The 26,584-nt window shown below is 53.8% G+C and overlaps 1 protein-coding gene across 3 annotated transcripts in view; it reads right to left on the bottom strand.

Moving 5' to 3' along the window:
- Positions 1-26,584, bottom strand: part of Dnah10 (dynein axonemal heavy chain 10) — a 76,108-nt gene that overhangs the window by 8,014 nt on the left and 41,510 nt on the right. For 2 of the 3 annotated variants that reach the window (XM_070024864.1, XM_070024865.1), the window contains exons 41-68: positions 25,749-25,871; positions 24,997-25,131; positions 24,525-24,741; positions 23,233-23,352; positions 22,554-22,699; positions 21,968-22,120; positions 21,030-21,290; positions 19,242-19,414; positions 18,168-18,261; positions 17,643-17,810; positions 16,379-16,567; positions 15,821-15,992; positions 15,004-15,207; positions 14,519-14,599; positions 13,294-13,491; positions 12,309-12,470; positions 11,363-11,537; positions 10,948-11,129; positions 9,731-9,867; positions 8,178-8,395; positions 5,849-6,070; positions 5,545-5,692; positions 4,412-4,691; positions 3,371-3,600; positions 2,499-2,772; positions 1,557-1,661; positions 1,024-1,178; positions 211-365 (exon numbers count right to left, since the gene is read on the bottom strand). In XM_070024864.1, the coding sequence (XP_069880965.1) occupies positions 211-365; positions 1,024-1,178; positions 1,557-1,661; positions 2,499-2,772; positions 3,371-3,600; positions 4,412-4,691; positions 5,545-5,692; positions 5,849-6,070; positions 8,178-8,395; positions 9,731-9,867; positions 10,948-11,129; positions 11,363-11,537; positions 12,309-12,470; positions 13,294-13,491; positions 14,519-14,599; positions 15,004-15,207; positions 15,821-15,992; positions 16,379-16,567; positions 17,643-17,810; positions 18,168-18,261; positions 19,242-19,414; positions 21,030-21,290; positions 21,968-22,120; positions 22,554-22,699; positions 23,233-23,352; positions 24,525-24,741; positions 24,997-25,131; positions 25,749-25,871 (4,877 nt within the window). The remainder of the gene's footprint in view (positions 1-210; positions 366-1,023; positions 1,179-1,556; positions 1,662-2,498; positions 2,773-3,370; positions 3,601-4,411; positions 4,692-5,544; positions 5,693-5,848; positions 6,071-8,177; positions 8,396-9,730; positions 9,868-10,947; positions 11,130-11,362; positions 11,538-12,308; positions 12,471-13,293; positions 13,492-14,518; positions 14,600-15,003; positions 15,208-15,820; positions 15,993-16,378; positions 16,568-17,642; positions 17,811-18,167; positions 18,262-19,241; positions 19,415-21,029; positions 21,291-21,967; positions 22,121-22,553; positions 22,700-23,232; positions 23,353-24,524; positions 24,742-24,996; positions 25,132-25,748; positions 25,872-26,584) is intronic. The other variant, XM_070024866.1, reaches the window with a different exon arrangement.

Below are 26,584 nucleotides of genomic sequence, written 5' to 3'. Positions count from 1 at the left end.
CCTGACTAGTGTGTGGATGCTGTTTATACTACTACGTCAAATGAGGACAGGAATCCTTTGTTTACATGTCGGCATGGGCATCAGGTGTTCAGTTAAGTAAACATGCCATTAAAATGAAGGTAACGGAAGCATTCCCCCACCGTTTTGTGCTGAGCACTGCGCCCAGGCACAGCCCAGCCGGCTGGTGCGACAGAGGCAGCACACACTTACTTCTCGCCCATGACAATGGTCACGTAGTCCGTCACTGCCCGATACACACGGTCCACGCGGAAACAGCGCAGCATGAGCAGCTTCTGGAAAGGCGTGATGTTCTTATCGTAGCCCAGGGGGAAGGGAAACTGCTCTAGCGAGTCCAGGTCATACCACTGCGCACAAGAAAGACACTGGCAGTGCTCACCTTGGAAGGACGTGCCGCCCTCCCCACACACGGAGGGGGAGGGCACAACAGATGAAGTCAGGTCCCTGCTGCCTAACAGCAGCAGCGCTGGCATTGTCTATGGCAAAAACGATGATCTGCAGAACAGGAGAAACTGAGGCCCACTCACTGTGGTCTCTCCAGTGTCCATTTAGGTCCATGGTACTTGATAGATGCTCAAGGAGCTATTTCTTGGGTGGAAGGATGGATGGATGGATGGACGGATGAGTGGATGATAAATGAGAGGCTGGATGGTGGATGGCAAATGATGGATGGATGGAAGGAAGGTGGTTGGTGGGTAGACAAATGTGTGGATGGATGATAGATGAATGAGGCAAAGATAAGTGGACAGAAGGATGGTGAATGGATGGGTGGGTGGGTGCATAGATGGGCAGCTGTCAGATGGATGATGGATGGCTGACGAATGACAGACAAATGAATGACGGATGGATGGTGGATGGACAGAGACACTGGTTTCTCTCGTACAGCCGGCCAGCTTGGCCAGGGGAGCTGTCCAGAGGGCTCTGAGCAGGTTTCAGCGATGCTCTGGTGTCACACACCTACAGTTCACTGGCCATCGGGAAGGAAGAGGAGAGAGAAGAGCTCACCTCCTGCCAGACCGTCAGCTTGTCCTCCACATCGTCAGGAAGCTGCCCAAACTCTTCGGAAAACATTTCTGATAAAAGAATGATGTCTTCCCATCCCTGGTCAGACAGCCAAGTGCACGGCTTCTTCCTCTTGCTTTTCTCCAGGGAGATGTTTCCTAACCGTCGAGGAGAACACACCATGTACTGCCCATGCCGTCCAGTGCTGTCCACACTTCCCAGTACTGCCCATGCCACCCAGTGATGCCCATGCTGTCCAGTACTGCCCATGTTGCCGGGGTACTGCGCATGCCACACAAGCAGTTGGGCACTTGGCCATCTCATGCACCAGAGGAAAGGAGGGTCTGGGAGGAAGGAGCGGCTGGCCCCGTCCCCTGACCCAACCAGCCTGCTGGGCGCTGCTTCAGCCTCTGAGCCGCTCTGGGGCCCAGCGGAGCCCGTGCATTAGAAGCCAAGCCGGAAGGAGCGTGTTGTGGGTGGTGTGCTGGTGAGGACGAGTGCTCCCCGTGGCTGAAGAGGGGTGCAAGTGGCAGAACCTTTCAAGAAGAAGTCGAGCTGGTCTTGCGGGACCCGGCCCTCGGCCTGCTCAATCTTGATGGTCATGTTGAAGGAGAAGAGCAGCTTGTGCCTCTCGAACAGCCCTGCGGGGACACGTGCTCATTCGGAAACCAGGGGGCTTAGCTTTGGGGAGCAGGGGGTGACAACCCCAATGGCGTACTCCATTCACCCCTCCTCATCCGCCCGACATGCAGAAGGCACAGGCTCCGAGCTCGGAAGGCTGGGTGCAGCAGGTGCTGCGCCCCCAGTGGCTGGCAGCAGGGTGGTGGCACGGCGGGAGGAGCTGGCCTGGGCCCCAGGTGGGCAGGATGGTGGCGGGCCACAGGCCTGGCCCGGGCTAAAGGCGCAGCCCCCTGTGCAGCAATGACCCACGCCACCTGGGGGGCCGGAGCACCAGGGCTGCTCACTGGCCGGCGGGGGTGGGGCCTGGCGCCACCGCCCTGGGATTCTCACCTTCCCCAGCAAAGTTTTTTTTAACAGAAAAAAATTTCCCCACTTCTACTGAAGTCAGGAGTGTTTGGTGTTTTGTTTTGTGCCTGTCCCGGAGCTTGAACTCGGGGCGCCATCCCTTAGCTTTTTTGCACAAGGCTGGCATTCTGCCAATTGAAACACAGCTCTACTTCTGACTTTTTGGAGGTTAATAAAAGTCCCACAAACTTTCCTGCCTGGGCTGGTTTTGAACCATGATCCTCAGATCTCAGCCTCCTCAGAAGCTAGGATTACAGGCGTGCGCCACAAGCACCGGGCTTGTTTTCAGTTTTAAGATTCTACAATTCATGTGTTAGATCTTCTGTATTTATCACCAGGCATCCATTTTGCTAGGATACACTGGTGTTCTGAATGAGTGTGTTCTCAGGCGAGCTGGCGGGACCCACTGGAGGTGCCCTGGCAGCGGCGGCGGCGGAGCGGACGCCACGCACCTGTGCACCCGTAGTTGTAGATGTTGAACGTCAGGGTGTCCATGATGTTGCGTAGGCGCTTTGCAAGGATGGAATCGGGCAGCGACTTCTTCAGCGACAGCGCGAACACATCCAGGAAGGCCGTCAGGGAGTACTGGTACATGGAGTTGACCAGGGCCATCTCGGACAGGACAAAGAACAGGATGGCGCCCCGCCGGGCAGCCGGCCGGTAGCCATCCCGCAGCCGGTCGATGTCCATAGCTGTCTTCTCCGCCAGCTTCAGCTTCTCTGTCACCTGAGAAGAGGGGCCAGTGACTACGAAACAGAAAGGCTGGGCCAGGCAGAGAACGGGCAGCGAAGACAAGGCCGTGACCCCCAGAGGACAGCATCCGGGCTGCAGGGGCCAACGGTGCCACCTTCTCAGGAGGTGGGCGGGCATGGGCGAAGTTCTGAGTGTGTGAGCCCCTGGGCCCTTGCCTCCACGCTGGCTGCAAGGCCGGCGCGTGGGACCCAGGCCCAGCTGTCCAGGCCTGGCATCCCCAGGCCTCAGGGACCAGGTCAGGGTGGGCCTAGAACGTTCACGACAGAAACCAGAAAGAGTCTCACTTATCCCCTTGAACTTGAGGATACATCGGCTAGACCTCTGAGGACAAAACTGGCAGAGAATGAAGAAGGCCAGCCCAGAAACGGAGAGGAACTAAATCCAGATGTGGTATTTCTACAGCCCTGGATCCAGCCCCAGCTGAAGCCACCCCTGGCTTTTCAGCGTTGTCAGAGGATAACTTCCCTTTGACTTATACCACCTAGGGCTGGGTTTTTCTGTCCATCTCAGTTTCAAGAATCTCATGGAAGCCCCGGTGGAGCCTGGCCTCTGCCCGCCTGGCGGCGCGTACCTCCATGGCCTTGGACTTGGTCTCCTCCAGCGTCTGCACCAGCTCCACGTTGTCCAGCATGTTCCCCGTGGATGTGGCCAGCTCCCGCAGCAGGGAGTCCTCCAGGTCCTTCAGCAGGTTCTTGTTCTCGCTCGTCTCCTGGATGAGGTGCTCCCGCTGCTCCTCCAGCTCCCGCCGCTCGAAGGCCACCAGCACGCTGAGCAGCTGGTCCTCCAGGCCCTTCAACGTGACTGCGGGCACCAGAAGCCGCCTCGCTGCCGGGCTGCCAGCTGCCCACGCCTGCCCACCCCCACGGGACTGGGGTGCAGCCCCCCCATCCCACCAGACCCCATGCAGGGACTGCATGAGACTCCCGCAGCACAAAGCAGCCAGGACTCATATGGGGGGACACTCTAATTTAAACAGATGTCTGACAACCCCAGGCTGGGCACAGCGGCTGACACCTGTAATCCAGCTATCAGGGCAGAGTAAGAGGATGGTGGCTGGAGGCCAGGCTAGACAAAAGGTAGCAAGACCCCATCTTAACCAACAAGCCGGGCAACAGGGAGGCACAGGAAGAAGGGTTGCCATCAAAGGCCAGCCCCAGGTGAAAAACAACAGACTCTCTAAAAATTACTAGAGCCCAAAGGGGCTGGAAGTGTGGCTCAAGTAGGAGAACACCTGCCAAGCAAGTGTGAGGCCATGAGTTCAAAGCCCAGTAGCACCATAAGCAGTACCCCTAATCATATAAATACGTAAGTTGAGAAACAGTACTCAATTCCTGATCAGAGGCAGGGCCGAGTCCTATCCTGACTGTAGGAAGGACTCAGCAGAGCCCCGCTTTCAAGCCCTGTGCACCTGAGCTCCTGAGCCTGGGGTATGGCCACATGCCCAGGCCCAGGGACTCACAGCCCTGCAAAGGCCCCAAACCTTTTCGCTGAGAACCAGCCTGGGAGATGGGCGCCAGGGTCACGGGATGAAGGACCCCATCCAGGTGCCCATCACACGTGGTGGTCTCTGGGAAAGCCATCTGGTCTGCACCCAGGCCCCGGCCCTCCTCACCGGTGTAATTGATCACCATCGCTTTGCCAAACACGGATGGGGAATAGCGGGGGTTGGCCAGCTTGGTGTTGAGGTAGAGGCGGAAGTTGGAGTCGTAGTCCACCTCCTTGTCCCCGAGGATGATGAACTGCCGCCCCTGCGACACCTTCACGTTCTTCTCCAGGACGTTGTCGATCACCGGGTCGATGTACTCGTCCACGTCGTGGAACAGGAACGGGCTGCCGTACTTGATGGACATCTCCAACTGCTTGAGGAAGTCGGGGTCATTAAAGGAAGCCACCTGGAAGACAGGGACAGACGCTGGAGCCGCTGTGCACCAGGAAGCGTGCCAAGAGCGTCCGGACAGAAGCAAGGAATTCACTAGGAATCCGCCATTAATGACTTCAGGAGTCAGTGTGATCAGGCCCCCGAGCCCCTCTCCCAGGTGTGAGCCTCCAAGGCCTCAGAGCGCGACCAGAAAGCACAGATGTTCACAGTCAGGAAGCTCAGCAGCGGACAGGGAGAGGGGAACGTGGCATAGCCCCACAGTGGAATATTATTCAGCCATCAAAAGGAGTGGCGCCCACGTGTGCTGGAGTATGGATGAAGTTGCAAACTTGACACTATACACAGCAGCCAGACACAGAGGCCCGGGGTAGGACTCCATGGATAAGGAACGCACAGAAATGGCAGTGACCAGCAGCGCTACAGCGTTTCCTTATGGAGAAGGAGAAGCGGTCTGGACTTTATTCTTATGACTGTACTACAGCTGAGGAACTCAGTTACAACAGTCTCATGTGCGCTAGAAGGGGAACAAGATGGTGAGTGAAATCTATCCCCATGAAGCTGCTGATCTTGACTTCCCTCCCGCCCGCCCCTCCTTCTCCTTGCCCACCCCTCCTCCTCCCTGTACCCGGGGGAAGGGGAGGAAATGGGAAAACGCGATCTTCTTCCTCAAGACGCTCCAACCTAGGGGATCAGGTTCATACCACTCTAGTGCCTGGGAAAGCTGAGGCTGGCAGAGGAGGGAGAGGAGGGGCGGGGAAGGGAGGAGGTGTGCAGGGCTCAGGGCAGGCAGTCATGGGCTGTGGTGAGAGCTGGCATTGGAGCCGTGGTCCTGGGGACGCGCCCAGGATGCGGGGTGCTGGCTGTACCCTCAGGTTGTTTTTCTCCTCCTTCCTCTTGATCCAGTTGAGCGCCTGCTGCTGGGGGTCGATGCAGAGCGGGAAGCGGCTGGCACGTGTTGTCAGGATGCCGTTTTGCACAGACAGCTCGTCGGGGGGCAGCCCCTGGGACCCCCACCTGGAGGGACAGCCCCGGAAACTACAGTGACCCATCGGCCTTCCAGAACATTCTGCCCACGGCCAGGCTCCAGGCTGCATGGACTGTCTGTGCCCTCGCCTGGTCCCCGGGACGGCACCCCGCAGCCGCTGCCTGAGGGCTCCGGCCGCGTCCCACCTGCTGATCTCCACGTCGTCGGTGAGCAGGCTCTCCAGGCGGAAGGGCTGGCTCAGCGGGATCTCGCGCTCCAAGATGTCGTTCTGCCAGACCTCATGCACCATCTCCTTCCGGAACTCCCAGGTGAAGGCCCCCTCGTAGCTCAGGAAGGCCGCGCAGAGCAGGCAGTCGCCCAGCAGCTTCACCCGTCGGTGCATCAGCTCGTCCAGGTCCTTGAGCCACCTGCACGGGACGGGGGGCCGCGCTAGCCGACTCCTTCCCACCACAGGGACACTACCTGCACCCCATAAGTACGCGCAGACCTTGTGTCCGAGAGAACGAGGGGGAGGACCCTCGCGCGGGTCCTGAACAAGGGCAGTGACTTGAAACAAAAACAGATTCCCATCACAGCAGGCAAATACACGAGAGCCAGACAGAGCAACTAAGAACAACTAGAGGAATATTCTAGAAAAACCAGCTCAACACCTTGCTAACCAGAGTCTGTTGGCTTGAGGATTTTTAAGGTTCTTTCTTCTAGAAAGAACGCTCCATCACCAGCCCAACCTTGAGAACACAGCATTGTGAAGGTGGTTGCAGCCGGCCTCCAGCAGGAGGCGCACACTCCCTAACAGGATTCATTTGGCCCAAATATTGCTCAAGTTGTAAAGGCAATAGACATAAATAAGCCCAGCAGAGCTCAGAGCTCTGGTCCCAGCTGACAAGAGTTCTACACAAGAGAAACAAAAGCAGATTTTTGGGGGGAGAGAATGAGGGGTGTCATTGTCCAAAAAGAAATGTGCTTTTTACCTGACATGTAACTGCAACCCCTCTGTATATCACCTTTGTAATAACATAAAACATTTTATTTTATTTTATTTTAGTCAGTCGTGGGGCTTGAACTCTGGGCCTGGGCGCTGTCCCTGTGCTCTTCAGCTCAAGGTGAGCGCTCTACCGCTTGAGCCACAGCACCACTTCCGGTTTTCTAGTGGTTTTATTGGAGATAAGAGTCTCATGGACTTTCCTACCCAGGCTGGCTTTGAACCGCGATTCTCAGATCTCAGCCTCCTGAGTAGCTAGGATTACAGGCATGAGCCACTGGCGCCCGGCCATAAAACATTTTAAAATGGCTATTTTATTTGTTTGCCTCTTCTGGAAAATACCTACCATCTCCTAGGTTTTAGCAATATTGGAGATTTAGTCCATGGCACGTTCCAGTGGTTTCTGTTTGTTTGCTCACTTGGTCTTTTGGAACAGTATCTTGCTAGGTAGCTCAGGCTGGCCTCAAGCTTACAATACTGGAGCCTCCGCCCAGTAGTGGGATTACAGGTATGCACCACAACACCCAGCTTTGCAGTGTACTCTGTACCACACTAGTGCCAGATGAGAAGTGGAGCTGTGGCTCTACTCACAGTCTTGTCTCCAAGCACTGAAGACTGAGGACCTGAAAAGCCACAGGGCCCTACGAATCCCTTCTGCAGCCAGGCAGGGTGGAGCACGCTTGTAATGCTGGCCCTCAGGAGGGAGAAATAGGAGGATTATAAGTTTGAAGCCAGGTTCTAGGACACTTTGGGCTGAGACTCTTTTTAAAGAACACTTAAAAAAAAAATAAAAAGAAACTGGGCACCAGTGGCTCACACTTGTAATCCTAGCTACTCAGGAGGCTGAGATCTGAGGATCATGGTTCAAAGCCAGCCTGGGCAGGAAAGTCCATGAGACTCTTATCTCCAATAAACCACTAGAAAACCGGAAGTGGTGCTGTGGCTCAAGCAGTAGAGTGCTCGCCTTGAGCTGAAGAGCACAGGGACAGCACCCAGGCCCAGAGTTCAAGCCCCACAACCCACAAAAAAAATAAAAAATAAAAAGAAGCAGGTGCCAGCAGCTTACATGTATAATCCTAGCAGCTTAGGAGGCTGAGATTTGAGGATCATGCTCAGAGCAAGTCCAGGCAGACAAATCCAAGAGAGTCTTATTAGCCAGGAAAAAATAAATCCAAACAAGAGTGCAAGTGCTAGTGCAAGGCCCTGAGTTTAAGCCCAGTACTGGCCCATGCACATGTGCATGTGTGCATACATACCCCACTAGGGGCTAAATACAGGCCACCAAGAGGTCCCCATTCCCCAGACATGATCATTTTGCGTCTCCACAACCCCACTGCCTGCTTTGACAGTTAATGGTGACCTAATGAGTGACCACACCAGTTAGAACTAAATACAATTGCCACATAACCTGTCACGTGGCTTTCAGATAAAAGAACAACGTGGAATGAAGAATTCACAGGGTGACGCGAGTGAGGGCAGGCTTGAAAGCTCCCCGTGGTGCTGCGCAGGGGCGGCCCTGGGCGCAGGCTGACCTGATGTTTTCCGATCCCAGTCCAGAGATGAGCTTGTCAGCAGCGATGAGCCGGCGCTCCATCACCTCTGCCTCCTCCTGTAGCTTCTGCTTCTCCAGGATGGCTGCCTCATACTTGGCACCCAGAGCTTCCAGTTCTTTCTGGATTGCAGACAGCTCATTCTGGATCCTTTCTAGTTCCCGTTTTGTTAGGTAGAAATTCCGCTCCAGCCTCGCCACCTGGGTGAGGACAAATTCCCAAATAATGGGCAAAAGGACTATGGTGGGCAGAGACCCTGCCCTGGGCCTGGGCGCAGTCCACACTGTGTTTCTCATGGTGGTCATGCACTCTGGGACCACTATACACTCTGCCAAGGCACACAGAAGAAAAGGTCAGAGGGCTGGGGGACAACAGTGGCCCAGGGAAAGAGCTAGGGAAGCCCCATCTCAATAACAAACTGGGTGTCGGGTTTTCCACCTGCAGTCCCAGCTACACAAGATGCAGAGGTTGGAAAATTGCACTCCAAGTATGAGACTGTACCTGAGCGACACACTAAAAGCAAAGGAGCCAGAGTGTGGCTCGGGGCTATGGCATCTTTCTAGAATTTATGCCCTGTCCTGCTGCATCCATTAGAAAATGACACCCTGCACCCGAGTGAGCGGTCTCCATGGAAGCTCCACAGCGTGTGTGGACAGCGCTGGTCCACCAGCGAGCTTCCCAGTCACACAGCCGTGGGAGCGGGACAACCGGCCACCACGCGGGCCATGCTCCGGACCAGCTGTTCTCAACAGGGCCCTTCTTGCCCAGGGGAACGTGAGGCAGTGCTGTGGTGTTTCTGGGTGACACAACTTGGGGGGTCGAGACCAGGGTTGGCCCCCCCCCCACAAGAGGGAATGACCCGATAAGCACAGCCCCGCACAAGGACGACCCAGCCATATGTGGCAGCTGGGCTCAGGCTGAGACCCTCTGCCTTAGCGCTAGAATGTGATTTTAACATTTTCCATCCTACACTGTTTTTTGTTTTGTTTTGTTTTTTTGTTTTTGTCAGTTGTGGGGCTTGAACTCTGGGCCTGGGCGCTGACCCTCAGCTCTTCAGGTCAAGGTGAGCGCTCTACCACTTGAGCCACAGCGCCAATTCTGGTTTTCTGGTGGTTCATTGAAGAGTCTCATGGACTTCCTTGCCCAGGCTGGAACCTTGAGCCTCAGATCTCAGCTTCCTGAGTAGTTAGGATGACAGGTGTGAGCCACCGGTGCCCAGCTTCCATCCTGCGCTTTTTGTACAGAATGTTTAAGTCTCTCAGACCTTGCCTCTATTCCCAGGGTCTGTAATGCAAAGCTGAAACTCAGGTCACATTTACTGGGGAGATCTATTGAACCTGTTCCCGTTTTTCCAGTACAGATATTCCTCTGACTCCAAAGTAGCCTGTGTGGCAGTAGGGGGTCGGGGGTGTAGCCTCCCATGGGCATGGCCTCATTGGGGTGTGGCTTTACATGGGTGCAGCCTTGTGTGGGGTGTGGTCTAACTGGGCCTGGCCTCTCAGGGGGCGTGGCTTCTCCGGGCAAAGGGCTCAGACCTTTTCTCTTTTGGGCTTGATTTCTCTGAAAACATCACAGTAGCCCATCACGGCCTCCACGAACTTGAGCATGCCCAGCCCGGCCTTGCTCACAGCCTCCATTTCTTCAATGGTGGTGTTGAGGTTCTTCAAGAGGCCTGAAGGTCAAAGATACTGTCAGGGCCCTCTTTGTCTCAGGGGAACAAAACTGGGGGTCCGTGCCTCTCACAAAGCCCCCACAGGACAGGAGTGGGGTGAACAGCGATCCCTGTACACATGGGTACTGACAGATATGAGGGGGCTAAGGAATTGTGAGGGTCACAGCTACTGCCACCTGCAATAGCCTGTGACCCTGGTGCACCCCACAGCCCTGGGGGCCCCAACTGGGCACCAGTGGGGCTTAGCACAGGCACCTGACACAGTGGGTCACCTCCCGTCACCTCCCTCTGCACCCTCGCCCCAGGAGCCAGCTGACTGAAATGCGTGGGGTCCACACACACAGCAGTTTTCAGGTAAAGGGAGACCTTGGGGCTTCCCAGCTGTGACCACTAAGAGCCCTGGGCTGGGGTGTTGAGAGCTGCCCGCGTCGGTGAGCAAGCTCTCCTTTGTGCTGCCATGGTCCCGCCATGGTTCTGTTGGTACCGCCATGATTCTGTTGGTCCCTCCATGGTTCCGCCATAGTTCTGTTGGTCCCACCATGGTCCCGCCATGGTTCCGCCATGGTTCTGTTGGTCCTGCATGGTTCTTTTGGTTCTGCCATGGTTCTATTGGTTCCGCCATGGTTCTGTTGGTCCCGCCATGGTTCCACCATGGTTCATTTGTTCTGCCATGGTTCTGCCATGGTTCTACCTAAGTGCTGCCTAGGGCCCCAGGGCTCAGCTCCACCTGAAGCCTCACAGCTGCCCATGGGCGATGCCATCCTCCCCACCTATTCCCCGGGGTCCCACAGCAGCTTTTGTGGCAGAGAATGCAAGAGGGGCAGGCGAGGTGGGCAGGCACTGGGCTGTCACGCATATGGGGACACAGAGGCAGCTAGGCTGAGGGCCAGCAAGCAGACGCAGTCCTCTGACCTAGAGGCCCAGCTGGCCCAGTGACCAGGCGCACTGGCCCGTCCCCAGGCCACTGCAGAGAGGTGCCACTTTCTCCCCAAGTCACCAAAGGGACGCGCCACTATCCCTCTGCTGTGTGTGAGAGCAGCGGTGACACCAGCCCCTCCTCGCCGCTCTTGGTCTACTCACCCTTGATGTTCTTAACCTGGCTCTGGGTGACAGTGTCGAAGTCCATCTCCATCAGAGACCTGAGGAAGTTCGGGTCAGACATCATACCCTTGGCTGTCTTCCAGTTGAGCTCCTTGTAGCCCTTTATGATGAGGATGCACTCGCACACTGTCTGCACCTGCTTCGGGGGCTTAGCGAAAGACCTGGCAAAACAAGAGCATCAGCTGGAGGGCGCCCATGGTGGGTCCGAGGTGGGAAACAAAGGCACAGGCACACTTGCACACATACGCACATCAGGCCCTGTTCCCTAGGGATGGAGGGCGGACAAGCTGCCTTTTCTATCTGCACATGAGGGCAGTGGCTGTCCCCACCTGGACACGTGCCCAGGCACGCGTGGGGGCAAAGGCAGCAGCCAGCGGCTGGTGGCCCTGGCTACCTGATCTCGGTCACGTCTGACTTATCCAGCTTCTGCAGCTCTAGCTTGGCTGCCTCCAGGATGGGCATGACCTCAGCCAGGGCTGTCTCGGCCTCTGTCTTCTCCACCGCGATGATCTTGTTCTGCTCCTCGATCTCTATGGCCTTCTCCTCCGCCAGCTTCTTCTTCTCCTCAGCTGTAGGGTGCAGGGCTGGTGAATCCCAGCCCTCCCCCTAACCCCCCAAGCATGTGCAGGCCTCAGAGCTGGCTCTGAGGGGCTCAGGCAGATGTGGCAGCCTTGGGCATACCCGAGGGACTCTGTGTGGGGTCTCCAACCACCAGACAGCCACTCTGCCCCCCATCCCATGGCTTGTCACCCCACGCCTGGACACCTCTATCCCTGTCTGGTTGGGGTTGCCCAGGTACTCCAGCCTACCCACCCTGTTCTGACTCACTGAGATCTCTCTGTCCCTCTCTCCTTCCTCATCCCCTTTTCTGGGGTTCATTCGGGCCCACGTGGAGGGTCACCCCTCTGTCACAGCACATCATTGCTGACTGCTTGCTCCCTGGCCATTCGGTTGCTGTTGCCCCCAGGGCCTGCAGTCCCCATGCCTGGGCAGGACTTGGCCCATGGGCGCTGAGCTGGGGTGAATGAGCCCCCTACAATCCATGCCCACCGGAGCCTCCAAAACGCACTTTCTTGGAAGCAATGGTGTCAACTAGGTGAGGTAGGGTGGCCCAGCCTGGTGACCGGCGTCCTTTTGAGGAGGACACACCCCATGGATGGTTAATGTCAATGTCCCCTAGGTATGACCATGACGTGTGAAACAATTTCTGAGTGGGGACATCCTAACATACAGCCGTGTGCTGGCGCGCAGCGAGGAGGTGTGATGGTGGTGTTGGAGTGAAATGTCAAGTATAGGCCGGGACTGGAGGTGTGTCCTGGGGGCCCTGTCCCCATACTTGCCTATGGCTGTGTTGGTGGAAATCTCCTCCAGCAGGGCCTCACAGGCGGCGGACTTTTCGGCCAGCACGATCTTCTGCTCAGCCAGCTTCTGGTTGAGCTCGTCCAGCTGGATGGACGCTTCCTTCAGCTTATCCAGCCCGCCCTCTAGGCGCTTGCACTGGGCTGAGGACCGACAGCACCATGCACCTGTAGGGGGCACTGTCCCCCGCAGGCGCCCCACCAGCCCCGCTGAGGCTGACCCAACCTCACTCAAGTCCAGTAAAAATCACCTGGCTCAACAGTATGCGTCTGCCAGTACCACCTGCCCCACCCAGCGTCAGCAAAGTGAACAGATTTTTCTGAAACCTGTCTCGGTGGACCCGCAGCCAGAGTGCCCTTTCTAAAGAACCCCGTCCAGCAGAGCATGCTGCCCACCAAAGGGCAGCCCCAGGGCTGCCAAGTTCATGGCCAACACTAGGAATAGTAAGAACTTGCATCTACCCACAAGAATTACCCAAAGTCAGACCCCAAATGAGCTCTGCTCTGCCTCAATCCTGAGCATGCGTGTGATGTGACACCCTTAACTGGGGCTGGAGCCTGACAGCAGGGCTCTTCCAAGAACACTGGGGCCCTGGGCTCCATCACCAGCACCACAGATGAAGAAAACCACCTGCTTCAAGTCGAGCACTTGAGCCAGGTGCAGTGGTTCAGGCCTGTAATTCTAGCTGCTCAGGAGGCTGGGATCTGAGGATTGTGATTTGATCCTCAGACAAACCTAAGAGGCTCCCATCTCCAATTAACCACCCAAAAGCCAAAAGTGAAGGTTTGTCTCAAGTAGTAGAGGGCTAGCCTGGAGCTAAAAAGCTAAGCAAGAATCTGAGGCCCAGAGTTCAAGCCCTGACACCAGCGTGCGTGCATGCGCGTGCGCACACACACACACACACACACACAAATCCTCACTCCTAAGCCACAATGACAGGCTAAGCATCTCATCCCCACATCTTACCTATGTTATACTGAGTTTTTTCATCCAGCAATTTTGAGTATGTGTTAATAAAATCCAGGTAATTCTTAGGGGTCACATAGTTACTGCGCCTCAGTTTCTGGAGGAACTGCTTGCTATATTCACCCACAGATTCGTGAACCAGAACCACATGCTCCACCAAGTCCTCAATGCTGTCTCCTGGGATCAGATCGTTGTCACCTGAAGAAGATGGGATGGAGGGAGAAGGGCGGTTCCCCAAAAAGAGACATGTAGAAAGCCAGGGGTGGTGGTGCAGGCCTGTATCCCAGATGACTGGGAGAATCCTGGTCCCAGGTCAGCCAGGAGAAAGCATCCAAACCAAAACTGAAGGCAAAAGCATAGGCTGCGTGGCCCAAGTGGTAAACAGCTCACCTAGCAAAGTCAAGGCCCTGAATTCAAAAGCCTCGTACTACGCACACTCCCAAAATGGTTAAAATTCAAAAAGGTTATATTAAAATAAACTTTGTTTCGATAGAATGTTTGGTGCTTGCTAGGCAGGAGGGCCTACCACTCTTCCAGCCTGATCTTACCACCTTTTTGCTCAGGCTAGCCTTGAACCACAGTCCTCTGCTTCTGTCTGCTGAATAGCTAGAACTGTGAGCCACTGGCACCAGGCTGATCTTTTTAATTCAATTCAAGAAGAAGTCAGGTGCAAGTGGCCCATACCTGTAATCCTAGCTACTTGAGCAGAAAAAGCCAAGCAAGAGTGAGAAGCCTTGAGCTCAAGCCCCAGTACACACACACATACACACACAGAAGACTGAGTATGGTAGGACAGCCTGTAATCCAAGCACCCCAGAGAGGGGTGTGTGTGTGTGTGTGTGTGTGTGTGTGTGTGTGTGTGTGTGTGTGTGTGTGCGTGTGCGTGTGCGTGTGTGTGTCGTGTGTGTGTGTGTGTGTGTGTGTGTGTGTGTGTGTGTGTGTGTGTGTGTGTGTGTGTGTTGGTACTGGGGCTTGAATTCTGGGCCTCACATTCTTGCTTAGCTTTTAAGCTCCAGCCTAGCCCTGTGACACAGAACCACTCAGTCAGTTTTTATCCTAGTGGCCTTATGAGTTCCTGAAATCCCTTTGGATTTAAACCACAAAAGAAACAAACAATTCATTACCTATTTTGTTATAGGTCATTCATTGCCATAGAGAATCTATGGGATCAAAATTCAAAATCAGAAAGGCGTTACCACAGTTTTGTCAGGACGAAGTGACTCACCTAAAAATGACTTGGCGACTGCGTGCAGTGCCTGCGAAGGCCAGGGCATGAACCAGTCGATGCCAGTGTTATTCACCAGACCTTGAAGAAAAAAAAAGGTCTGAGTTCAAATCCAAGTGCCACGGGGAGGGGGGGAAGGGGAGACAGGAGGGAGGGGAAGGAAGGAGGTAGGTGTGTGTGTGTGTGTGTGTGTGTGTGTGTGTGTGTGTGTGTGTAATATGCTCTGATCAGAGCCTCTCCTTACTATCATATCCCCTCCCGACCCCTCTTGAAAACAACGTTCACAGGTTGCTAGCTAATGCACGCCAGCCTGTAGAGAGCTTGCCACCCGCACCCCTCTCCCGGCCCTTCTTCACATCCACACCCCTCTTTTAGGCCCAGCTTCACATCGTGGGACACTTGCAGCGCCTTGTGTCCTCTTGGAGGGAGCTTGGGCAGCAGTGCCCAGTGCCCATGCCCTGCCACCCGAGGCAAAGCCCTGGTACCCGGGAAGTTTCTGCACCAGGTCCTCAGGGTGTCCCCGACAGGTGACATGCCCAGGACAATGTGCAGGTTGTTGGCGCTCTTCTTCACGAAGTACTGCCACACAGACTCCTTGGCAGGCCCCATGCCCATCTTCAGGGCCTCCTGGCACAATTGGCTGAGGATGCCCTCCTTCTCCTCCTCGAGGAACAGCGCAGGGACCATGCCTGCACACAGACACGGGAGCTGCCTCTCCATACCACGTCACGTGGCGCCACTCATCCCCACTCCCATACAGAAGAGCCAGGAGGGCAGGGCTGGCCCCGGGCCTTCCAATGACCCCTCCTCTCCTGCCCCCCCAACCTAATCCCCACGGTCACAAGAGAAGCCACATGCAAACACACAAACAAAAGCAAAGCTAGACATCCCTGCAATGACTATATGGCCTTATCTTCTTTAAACACCCCACAAAGAGGCTAGGTACAGTGCTGCGTGCCCATAGTAAAGCTGCTCAGGAGGCAGAGATAAGGTTTATAGTTTGAGAATAATTGTGGCAAAAAGCAAGCAAGCTTCCCCTCTCCGCCCCCCAACTATTAATCCAGGCATGGTGGCTTACACCTGTCATCCAACTTATGAGTGAAATGTAACTAGGTGTATCAAAGATGGAGACCAATTTCAGGCAGAAATGTAACATCTTGTAGAGAATCAGGTATAGTAGAGATGAAGATTGAGTCTGGGTAGACCTTGCTCAGAGGTGGGGCCCTTCAATCCTCTGCAGCATGTCTGCCTCAGTTTCCCCCATTCCAAAACAAGGTGGATGCCCTCCCACCCCCGCCATACCTGAGGTGAGCATGTTGTTGATGAGCTCCAGGAAGCCCTCCTCAGCCACCTGCGCATCGGTGAACAGGAAGATCATGGTTTTGTTCTCGATCCCCAGCTTCATGTAAAGGTTCTTCAGGTCATCCCGGAAGCTGGTCTCACAGTAGCCACGGCTCAGCATGATCTCAAACACCTGAGGGTGGACACTAGATCACCAAGGTTGCCACAGGCGCAGAGGCCATGACCCCTGAAGTCACCCAAGCCACAGCCACTGAGGCCAGAGCCACCAAAGCCACCCATGCCACAGTCACCAAGCCACAGCCACCAAAGCCACCCAGGCCACAGTCACTATGCCACGGTCACCAAAGTCACTGAGGCCACAGCCACTGAAGTCACCAAGGCCACTGACACCAAACCTACCCAGACCACTACCACCAAAGTCACCTGGGCCACAGCCTCTCCACCCACCTGCCGGCTTGCATTTGACCTTTGAACTTGACATCTTCTTCATCTATCAGCATCACATGCACGAAGTACTGTGGCCTGGGAAGCCTCTGCGAGTGGGGCGCAGGGACTCACCTCATAGCCAGCTGTGTAGGCCGCCAGCCTGGCCAGTGACTGCTTCCCTGAGCCTCCGACACCCACCAGCAGGGCGTGGCCACGGTCCATGCGGATGATGCGGTGCACTCGGGTCAGGTGCTCCAGCGCGTCGTCAAACAGCACCAGGTTCATCTTGGTGTTGCTCTCATTGTACTCTTCCAGGATCTCCTGGGGAGACACACTGTACGCATCACTGTGTGTACACGTGTTGTTTATATATGTGAATGTGTGTGCATGTGTGTGTCACTGTGTGAATGTATACTCAGGCATGCCAGTTCCAGGGCTTGAACTCAGGGCCTGGGCACTGTCCCTGAACTCTTCCATCAAGGCTGGCGCTCTACCACTTGAGCTACGGTGCCACTTTCAGCTTTTGTGGTGGTTAATTGGAGATAAGAGTCTCACAGACTTCCCTGCTCCAAACATCTACAATTATGACTACTCCTTATTTTGGAGAGATTAAGAATGTAGACTTTTTTTTCTTCTCCAAACATCTACAACTATTGAAATAATGAAGCCATGTGTACTTCCGGGATTAATTTGAGCTTTATCAAGATTTCATTCTGCTAGGCTATTTTATTTATTTTGGCAGTACTAGAGTTTGAACTCAGGGCCTTGTGAACTTGCCAGGTAGGCACTCCACTACTTGAGCTATTCCCTCAGCCTTCTTTGCTTTCATTATTTTTCAAATAGGGTCTGTTGGTCTGTCTGTCTGTCTGTCTCTCTGTCTGTCTGCTGCCTGGACCATCCTCCTATTTTATTTTTAAATGACAGGCATGGGTGGGGATCTCATTAATTTCTTTTTTTTTTTTTTGGTCCAGTCGTGGGGCCTGAACTCTGGGCCTGGGCGCTGTCCCTCAGCTCTTCAGCTCAAGGCTAGAGCTCTACCACTTGAGCCACAGCGCCACTTCCGGCTTTTTTTTTCCTGCTTATGTGGTGCTGAGGAATCGAACCCAGGGCCTCAGGCATGCAAGGCAAACACTTTACCACTGAGCCACCTTCCCAGCCCGATCTCATTAATTTCTTTCCCAGGCTGGTTTCAAACTGAAATCCTCCCAATCTCCATTCAATTCCTGAGTAGCTCGAATTATAGGAATGACCAAGACATGTGGCCCATCTGCTGGGTTCTGTCTGGCCAGCAGTAAACCAGAACAGACCACAGAGGTATGAGCCACCAGATCTGACACGGGCCCACACGTCTGGCCTGTGGTGGACAGGTACTTCTGGGGGCAGGGCCCGGGCCCACCTGGAACAGAGCCTTGGCCGCCTCATAGTCCTGGATGTCCTCATAGACACGCGCCTCCTCCTCATGCAGAGCCATGCGGAAGTCCCCGAACAGAATGGGGTCCCTCATCACTGACTCCAGGTCATCAGGAAAGTGCTGCGCCACCAGCGTTCTTATGTGTTGTTGCACCTGAAAAGCAGAGGAGCCGTGCCGGAACCCAGCCTTGAGGGCAGCACCGGGGTGCGGGCTGGGGGAGGCGTCACTACCAAACAATGCACCCATGAGTTTTGCTTTAAAGATGGCAGGGTTCCCCATAGCCTCCTAATGACCTTCCCAGCTGGTGTCTATTCTGTCACAATTTGGGGTCCTGTACAGAAACCCCAGGTTTGTGGTTGTGACTGTTGTTGTTGGCAGTGGTGGTAGTGGTAGTTTTTTTTGTTTTTTTTTGTTTTTTTTTTTTTAATACTTGTTTGTTCTGCTCTGTCTGTTCTGGGAGGAATCTGGTGACCCACACTGCAGCCCCGGCTCCACTTCCTGTGCACTGACCAGCTCCTTGTCTGTTTCGTTGATGAGCCGGTCATGGAAGACTCGCAGACACTCATTCCTCCAAACCCTCACCATCTGGGCCACAATCAGGAACCTGTGGGCGGGCAGATGGACGGATGGACGGAGAGCTGAGTCAGCCACCGCGCTGCAGCCTAGAGAGGCTGCCACAGGTGCTGAAGGTAGTGACAGCAGGAGAGCCACATATTTCGAGAACCTTCCTGCCTCTAGTCTCAGGCCACGGAAATCTCACCTAATGCTCTCCGGAAGTCAATCAAATTAAATGCAAATACCATAAATGTCTGCCCAACTTACACGGTTCTGAGGAAGGAAAAGAATCTCTCTCTAAATAACATACATAGTAGAGGCTTAGCAGTGGATGCCACTTGCTGGAATATATGAATTTAAAATCGGTATCAGTAAAAGCCAACACCATCTACTCCTAGTTCCAGAACCTCCCCTGGCCAAGACTATTATGCACCAAAATGCCTGGAGCGGTGGTCCCACAAACTCTGCCATCCTGAAGCCGCCCAGGACAGCGTGTAAAGGGCTGGACTCATTTCCCAGAGGCCCTTGACCAGCTCTGAAGCAGCTCGGTTGAACTAGGTTTTCAAATCCACATAGACTAAGGCAGATCCCAGTCCAGTTTCAATCAGAACCCATTTCTCCCTGACTTAAATCCTTTCTGTTCCCTGCACGGCTTCTCACAACCGTGTAGCTGATTGGCAGCGGCAGGGGTGAGAGTCCTTGTAGTTTAAGGTCAGTCCAGACAAAAAGTGAGATCTTATGTCACACATACACACACACACACGCACACACACACACACACACCTGGGCATGGTGGTATGTATGTACCTGTCATCCGAGCCATGTAGAAAATATAAATAGGAGGATTGCAGTCCAGACCAGTCAAGGCAAGAAAAAAAGCCTGAAACCCTACCTGACAACCAGCAAGGTCTGAAGCTGTGGCTCAAGTGGAAGGAAGAGTGTCTGCCTAGCAAGCATGAGGCCCTGAGTTCAAATCCCAGTACTGCCTAAATAAATAAACCCATCTTCCTCACACTACGACCGACTTACCGCTCCGGGTGAGTGAGGACAAGACCATTGAAAACCCGGGAGAGATCCCGAAGGTTGAAGATGTAGTGGAACTTGGAGGGGGTGGGAGGCAGATCCTGAACAATGACTTTGTAAAGAGCCAGCGTGCAGGAGGTCAGCTTGCGGCTCACAGCTGCGATGCTCTCGTGAAAGTTCTAAAAAATGAAGCAAGACATACCCACTACCCATCAGTGGATGGGTACCCATCAGTCAAAGCCATGTCATGTCCCCCCTGCACCAGAGGTACTGAGCCCCAAGCAGGAAGAACACTTGAACAGCCTAGAGGAACCTAGAACATGATGCTGAGCAAAAGAAGGCAGATTCAGAGGCCACGTGTAGAATTCCCTCTATTGGAAATGCAAGGATGGCTAAGTCCACAAAGACAGAAGAAACATGCTGTGAAGGAACTAAATGTTTCAGACTCTAAACTTTCTATCATTTCTCCTCTGGCCCAGAAGCCTTTCAGTGTACAGACTTTGAGAGCACAGACTCCAATTAAGAAAGGGACTAGCAAGGCCAGGGTGAGGAAGAGCAGGCTCCCTGGGGAGAGCACATGAGCCATCATAACAATGCACCTAGCCAGGTGCTGTGGCTCATGCCTGTAGTCCTAAGCCTCTGGGAAGGCTGAGATCTGAAGTTCACAATTCAAACCTGGACAATAAAGTCTGCAAGACTCTTTATCTCCAATAAACCAACCAAAAAGCCAGAAGTAAAGCTATGGCTCAAGTGGTAGAGTGCCAGCCTTGAGTGAAAAAGCTAAGCAAGAAGGAGAAGTCCTATAGCCAGGTGCCGGTGGCTCTCGCCTGTCATCCTAGCTACTCAGGAGGCTGAGATCTGAGGATCGCGGTTCAAAGCCAGCCTGAACAGGAAAGTCTGTGAGACTCTTATCTCCAATAAACTGCCAGAGAACTGGAAGTGGTGCTGTGGCTCAAATGGTAGAGTGCTAGCCTTGAGCTCAAGAGCTGAAGCCGGGCGCTGGTGGCTCACGCCTGTAATCCTAGCTACTCAGGAGGCTGAGATCTGAGGATCGCGGTTCAAAGCCAGCCCGGGCAGGAAAGACTGTGAGACTCCTATCTCCAATAAACCACCAGAAAACCGGAAGTAGCGTTGTAGCTCAAGTGGTAGAGCGCTTGCCTTGAGCTGAAGAGCTGAGGGACAGCGCCCAGGCCCAGAGTTCAAGCCCCACAACCGACAGAAAAAAAAAAAAAAGAGCTGAGGGACAGCGCCCAGGCCCAGAGTTCAAGCCCCATGTCTGACAAAACAAAACAAAAAGCAATGATGAGAGATCCTAAGTTCCAGTACTAGAATATGTGTATCTGCACGTGCATGTATACACACACACACACTCCCTCTCTCACATACATGCACACACAGTGCTCCACAGGCCATGTGCCATCCACTTCAGTGTTGTGCTCTCGATCTCCCCAAGCCCCGCCTACACTTCCTTGTCCCAAGAGAGACAAGGGCAGGACAGCGCAGGCAGCATCCCAGGCCCCAGGGGACACAGTTGCCACTCAAGATGGAAAAAGCTCAGCCACATCACAGCTTCCAGGAGCCCCTGGCTCTTTTCTTTTGGGGATCCCCTGATCCATGAAAAATATGGATGTTAGACTTTATGACTGTATGACTTTATGACCGCCGTGGCATAAAAACGCTTTTCCTTTGAGTCAGAGAGGACTAAAGCATGTCATGGCCACAGACCCCGCAGCGGACACTGGGCACTGGGCTTGGGGCAAGGCGAGGGCGGTGGGTGTGGGTGGCGTCCCTCACCGAGGTGTGGCCAGTCAGGATGGAGGAGTAGATTAAGTGCAGAGACTCCTCGGAAGGGAAGGGCACGTTGAAGACGTTGAACAGCGAGATGAACCTCGGGTCCACCTCGTTGCGGCCGCCCCCGGCCTTGCCCATGGCGGCGACGAAGCCCAGGTCTCGGATGCTCTTGCAGTTCAGCTCCTTCCCGCGGTCATACAGGAAGCCTTTCTCCAGCAGCAGCTTCAGCAGCGCGATGGGCTGCTGCGTGCCGTACTCGTCCACCTGCGGGAGGGGCGCGGGGAGGTGGGGCTGCCAGCGGAACTAAGTCGTCACTCCTGCACTCTCTCTCTCTGGGTACTCTTCCCAGCTCGAAGCTTCTCAATATGTGCAGTGACAGATCCCTTTGTGACATTTTACATCTGTCTCCCTTACTAGGCTGTAAGCACTACGAGGGCAGTGACGGCCATTCTACACACAGCACCCGACCTGTGGCAGGGGCTCAGCAATGGGAGCAACTGGATGGATGATGGACGGATGGGTAATGGATGGATGACAGATGGATGGATGGAAGATGGATGGATGTATGGACAGATGGGTGGGATGATGGGCGATGGATGGGTGGATGATGGATGGGTGGATGGATGGTAGATGATGGATGGACAGATGGGTGGGTTGATGGAAGGATGGATGGGTGGATGGATGGTAGATGATGGATGGACAGATGGGTGGGTTGATGGAAGGATGGATGGGTGGGTGGATGGTAGATGATGGATGGACAGATGGGTGGGTTGATGGAAGGATGGATGGGTGGGTGGATGGTAGATGATGGATGATGGATGGGTGGATGGATGGCAGATGAATGGTCAGATGGACAACAGATGATGGGTACATGGGTGGGCACACCACCCCTCCCCCTCCTGCCCCACACCCTGACCCTGCACACCATCTCCTCAGGGCACCTTTGGCATATTCATGTCATCCATGAACACCAGGAGGCGCTTGCCCATGGGCGGGCCATAAGTGTCTTTGGTTCGCTTTTCCACATTTGCTTCTAGGTTTCTCTGGATGTCTAGGGACGTGGTGCGTGAGGAGAAGTTGACTATCAGCACGATCTGAAAGGGAAGGAGGAGACAGGGAACACAGCAGTAACTGTCTGGCGCTTACTTTGATCCTCCATTCTGGAGGAACCTGCTGGCTGGGCCCTGTGAACCCTCCTGTGGGCTCACCCATTCCTGGGTTCCAAACCAAATCCCCCAATTCAGGTTCACAGGATTTGGAACTCTTTGTGCGGCAGCTGGACTCCTGTGAATGCTTTAACCTTTCATTATCCATAAGCTACAAAGGAAGTGACTTTAAAAACACACACATGATAATGGACTTTGTCTGGCAGCCTGCTATGGTGCTGCCACATCACAGCACGGAAGTCGAGGCTGGCACCATGGCCACACCTGCAATCCTAGCTGCTCTAGAGGCTACATGGGACCAACATGCTCTGTGCTGGGCTGACTTGTTATACAGCCATGAATGACTGATACAAAAACTTACATTAGTGTCTTCGTTCAGACCATTGAGGAAGTTCTGGGTCGTGGCTGTCTTAGAAGTGCCAGATTCGCCAACAAAAAGAATGGGCTGCTTAATTTTAACCATTTGCTCCAGCATCCAAGTGGTGCGGGTTGTATCCACCGTGTGAACTGGAAGATGAAGGATGAACATCACCAGGACCCCAAGACTGGTGAGCATTTGGCAACATTGTCACAAAACCCCACAGATGGCAGAAAAAGCACCAAGCTGACATGGAGCAACAACTTCAGACAGACATGGAGAAAACCACTGCCCCAGCCATCGTCTCCTAGCTTCCCTGAGGTCAGGCCCCCATCTGAAGAGCATGATTTGAGGCATTATGTCTGCGCACAGCTACAGCCCAGGTTTGGAAGTCCCAAGCTGTCTCCAGCAGGATTTAATTTTCTTCCTTGGAAGATGTCTTGCCTAGCCCACCCATTCTTCCACAGCAGGCTTTGATCTCCGCAGGGTCTTGAGAGATGTGGGGTGAACGAGGAACCCCACCCCAGGGAGAGGGGCTGGTGGAGAGCTGCCAAGGGCCCCAGGATGAGTACCCTGAAGTCACCTCCCAGGGGCCTGTGGCTCCTCTGCCCCCACTCCTCTGGTCCAGCCACAGGCCTGCTCCCGTCCACACACAATCAGCCCATGCGTGGCCCCCACTCACCCAGGATGTCCACAAATTTCCTCTGGTGGTCGTGAATATACTCAGGGACGAGCTTATTCCATGGGATCCAGCAGTTCTTCTTGGAGTCAAAGTGGAAGTCGTACAAAGTCGGAAGGTGGCCTGTGGTGACAGTGGCCCCGCCAGTGTGACTGGCGTGGACGTGGGACCAGTGCCAGCAATGCCCACATCAACTAAGATACTTGATCCTCAGCCAGACACTAAGTACCCTTACTGAGTTCCTATCACTATACCTTCTTGGACAGGTGCTTAGTGAGTACTCAGAATGAATGCTACTCTGTCATTTGGGACCAACATTGGCTGCTTGCTGATGGATACTCACTAAGTCTTTTCCTGGGGAATATAAGAGTGCAATACAGAGCCCAGCCTGCCCCTACACCTGTGGAGGGTGGGAGGTGGAGGGTGGGAGGTGGAGGGTGGGATACGAGCAGAGGCTGAGGATTCTCAGTGCAGAGCTTTAAGTTCTGCCATAGAGAAGCAAGGCACAAGGTCCCACACAAAAGCATCACGATGGGTATGGAAGAGGTGAAAAGAGCACCAGGGGTCACTGGTAGCCCTCTCTGCCATCCCAGGGTGCTCCGCAAACCTATTCCCAGGTGAACCCATGCACAGATGGCATTATGGGACCCACCACCAAAGCTATGTGGACACATTCCATGTACAGAGCCAGGCACCCCTACCATGGCGTCCTGACCGTTCACAAACCCAAATGGGATTGCCCACAGCACACAGACTGGGGAACAGGAGCCCCAGGAATGAATGAATAATGAACAAATGATTGCATGCAGCTACAGACAGACAGGGAGCTCAAATGGAGGAAATGAAGAGGCAGTGGACTGTGGGAGGGGAAGAGGCCTTTGCCCAGCCAGGGGGTGAGGGCGTGGGCTGCCCCAGGTGCTCAGACACCCAGGGACTAGGCATGTGCAACGACACGCTCAAACTGGAAGCATTCTGACCACTGTTTTCTTAACAGAAGTACATGGGCGGAAAGCTCATGCTGGCAGAAATATGGAGAAGAGTTCGAAACCTCTGCTCGTAACCCTAGCTATTCAGGAGGCTGAGATCTGAGGATCATAGTTCAAATCCAGCATCTAGGTCCTTAGTTCAAGCCCCTGGACCATCACACACACACACACACACACACACACACACACACACACACGCCCCTGGACCATCACACACACACACACACACACACACACACACACACACACACACAGCAGAAAGCCCAGTGGGCAGGAATGCAGGTAACAGTACTGGCACTCAGTTCTTACCTGGCAGCTCCCCAGGCTTGGCCCAAACCCCGTCGGCTTCAGCGGTGGGCAGGGATGCGAGGCGTTTGATACATTCATCAAATTTTAGCCGCCCGTCCTCCAGCAGCGAGGCGCCCAGAGAGCAGCACAGAGCCTCCAGAAAGAAGCACTCGGTCAGGTCTGGCTCCTCAATTTCCCCCTCAAGCAGCGAGTCCAGCATCTTGGTTAACTGGGTGACCTGGGCCGCAGGAAAATATCCAGTGGAGTAGGGTGAGCCATCTCTGGGCCTCCGAGGGTCAGCTCTGACCCGGCCCTGGATGCCCCGCACATGGGGTCTGCCATATTAGTCTAAGCAGACAGAGCCCAGCACCTTGACTTCCAAGGGTCCCCCAGGCAAGGCTCCCCCCTTTGCCGCCCTCTGCCAAGTGGCGGTTGGCCCCAGTGGCATGTCTGAGGAGCCGTGGGGCCGTCTTTGGCAGCTCTGGCGTCCTACCATGTTCAGGTCTGTCTGTGGGACAATGGTCTTTAGCTTCTCGCCCTGCCTCCCATCCATGAAGCCCTCCAGGATGGCGTCCATGAGGTAGGGCACATACTTCTCAAACAGGTTGTTCAAATCTCTTTGCTCTGCCTAGGGGACAGAGAACCCCAGACATTTTCCAAGGGTTGTTGACTCTTCATTATTAGTTTAGCTTCTTGAGTTCCCATTTATAGAATGCTTAGATGATGTGGGGATGGGGGGGAGAGTAGGGCTTGACCTTGGGGCCTCACACTCTGGCTTAGCTTTTTCACACAAGGCTGGTGCTCTACCACATGAGCCACAGCTCCACTTCTGGCTTTTGATACATTCTGAATGGTCCAGTGCTCAGCTGAAGCCATAGGATTATGCACACAACTGAGCCAAAGCACCAGAACCAGGCGGCTCCTGGCAGTAACAGAGTCTGTCTGGGCTAGGAGCTGTGGAGCACCACCACGGCCACCTCAGCCTCGCCTCCCCGGCCCTCATCCACAGACAGATCCTCTCCTGCACAGCACTGCCACTGGCCATGGTAAAGCCGTCAGAGCCATTCTCTAACCACCAGTAGGAACTATCTGATATCCAATACGTGCAGCTGCCATATTGTCCTCTGATCCAGGCTCAAGGATATTAGCAAGGTCAGGGTCACGGCCTTCCACTACAAACATCCCTCTGGTCTAGCCACCAACGCTACTAATAACATTTCCATTTAGCTGATGAATAAGTTGTACCTTGTTTTGTATTTGTTGGACCCATTTCTGCCAGTAAGGTCGATATTTCAAGTTTTTAGGATCCACATAAACCATTCCGCACCGAGACACGGTTGCTGGGGAGGCATACTGCAGGTCTCCGACCTGCAGAAGGACATTGAAAGCCATTCATGTCAACCATTCAGCCGTTAACCAGGGGGCCATGGCTCAAGGCTGTGTCTCACGTGAGATTTTCACTGCTGCACAAATTCCGCTTTCATGAGTCTTTTAACTGAATACCTTTATAATGAGATTATGCATCTCTGATACAGTCACATCTTCAACTTTTCCACTGTTATATAACCAATATGAACATAACTATATTGTAGTATATCTGACAAAAAGGGAAGTATAAAGAAAAAATAAATTATCCAAATTATCCCACTTAGAAACAATGCATTTGTGTGCTTTCCTTTACATAATTTTTGTTATTATTTTTAACCTAGTTGAGATGAGGTGGCATAAAACTTAAGTGCCGAGGGCTGGGAAGGTGGCTCAGTAGAAAAGCACTTGACTTGCATGCTTGAGGCCCTGGGTTCAATTCCTCAGCACCCATAAGCAAAAAAAAAAAAAAAAAAAGCCAGAAGTGGCGCTGTGGCTCCATATTCACAAAATGTAAATACAGTCCACTCTTAATCAGCTTAGCAATATAGGATTTGAGTACATATGTACATATTTATCAATAAGCAATGGTTAATGGCTAATTAATAAATCCTCACTTTCATAGTACTCAGCCAATAAAGAATATATAAGCCTAATAAATATATTATAATATATATTATATATGTATTATATATATAATATATAGCCTATTTTAG

This window comes from Dipodomys merriami, unplaced genomic scaffold, assembly GCF_024711535.1.
Source record: "Dipodomys merriami isolate MVZ:Mamm:240054 unplaced genomic scaffold, mDipMer1.0.p SCAF_163, whole genome shotgun sequence".
NCBI lineage: Eukaryota > Metazoa > Chordata > Mammalia > Rodentia > Heteromyidae > Dipodomys > Dipodomys merriami.
The sequence above is the reverse complement of the archived record's forward strand: the minus strand, read 5'-3'. Positions and strand labels throughout refer to the sequence as shown.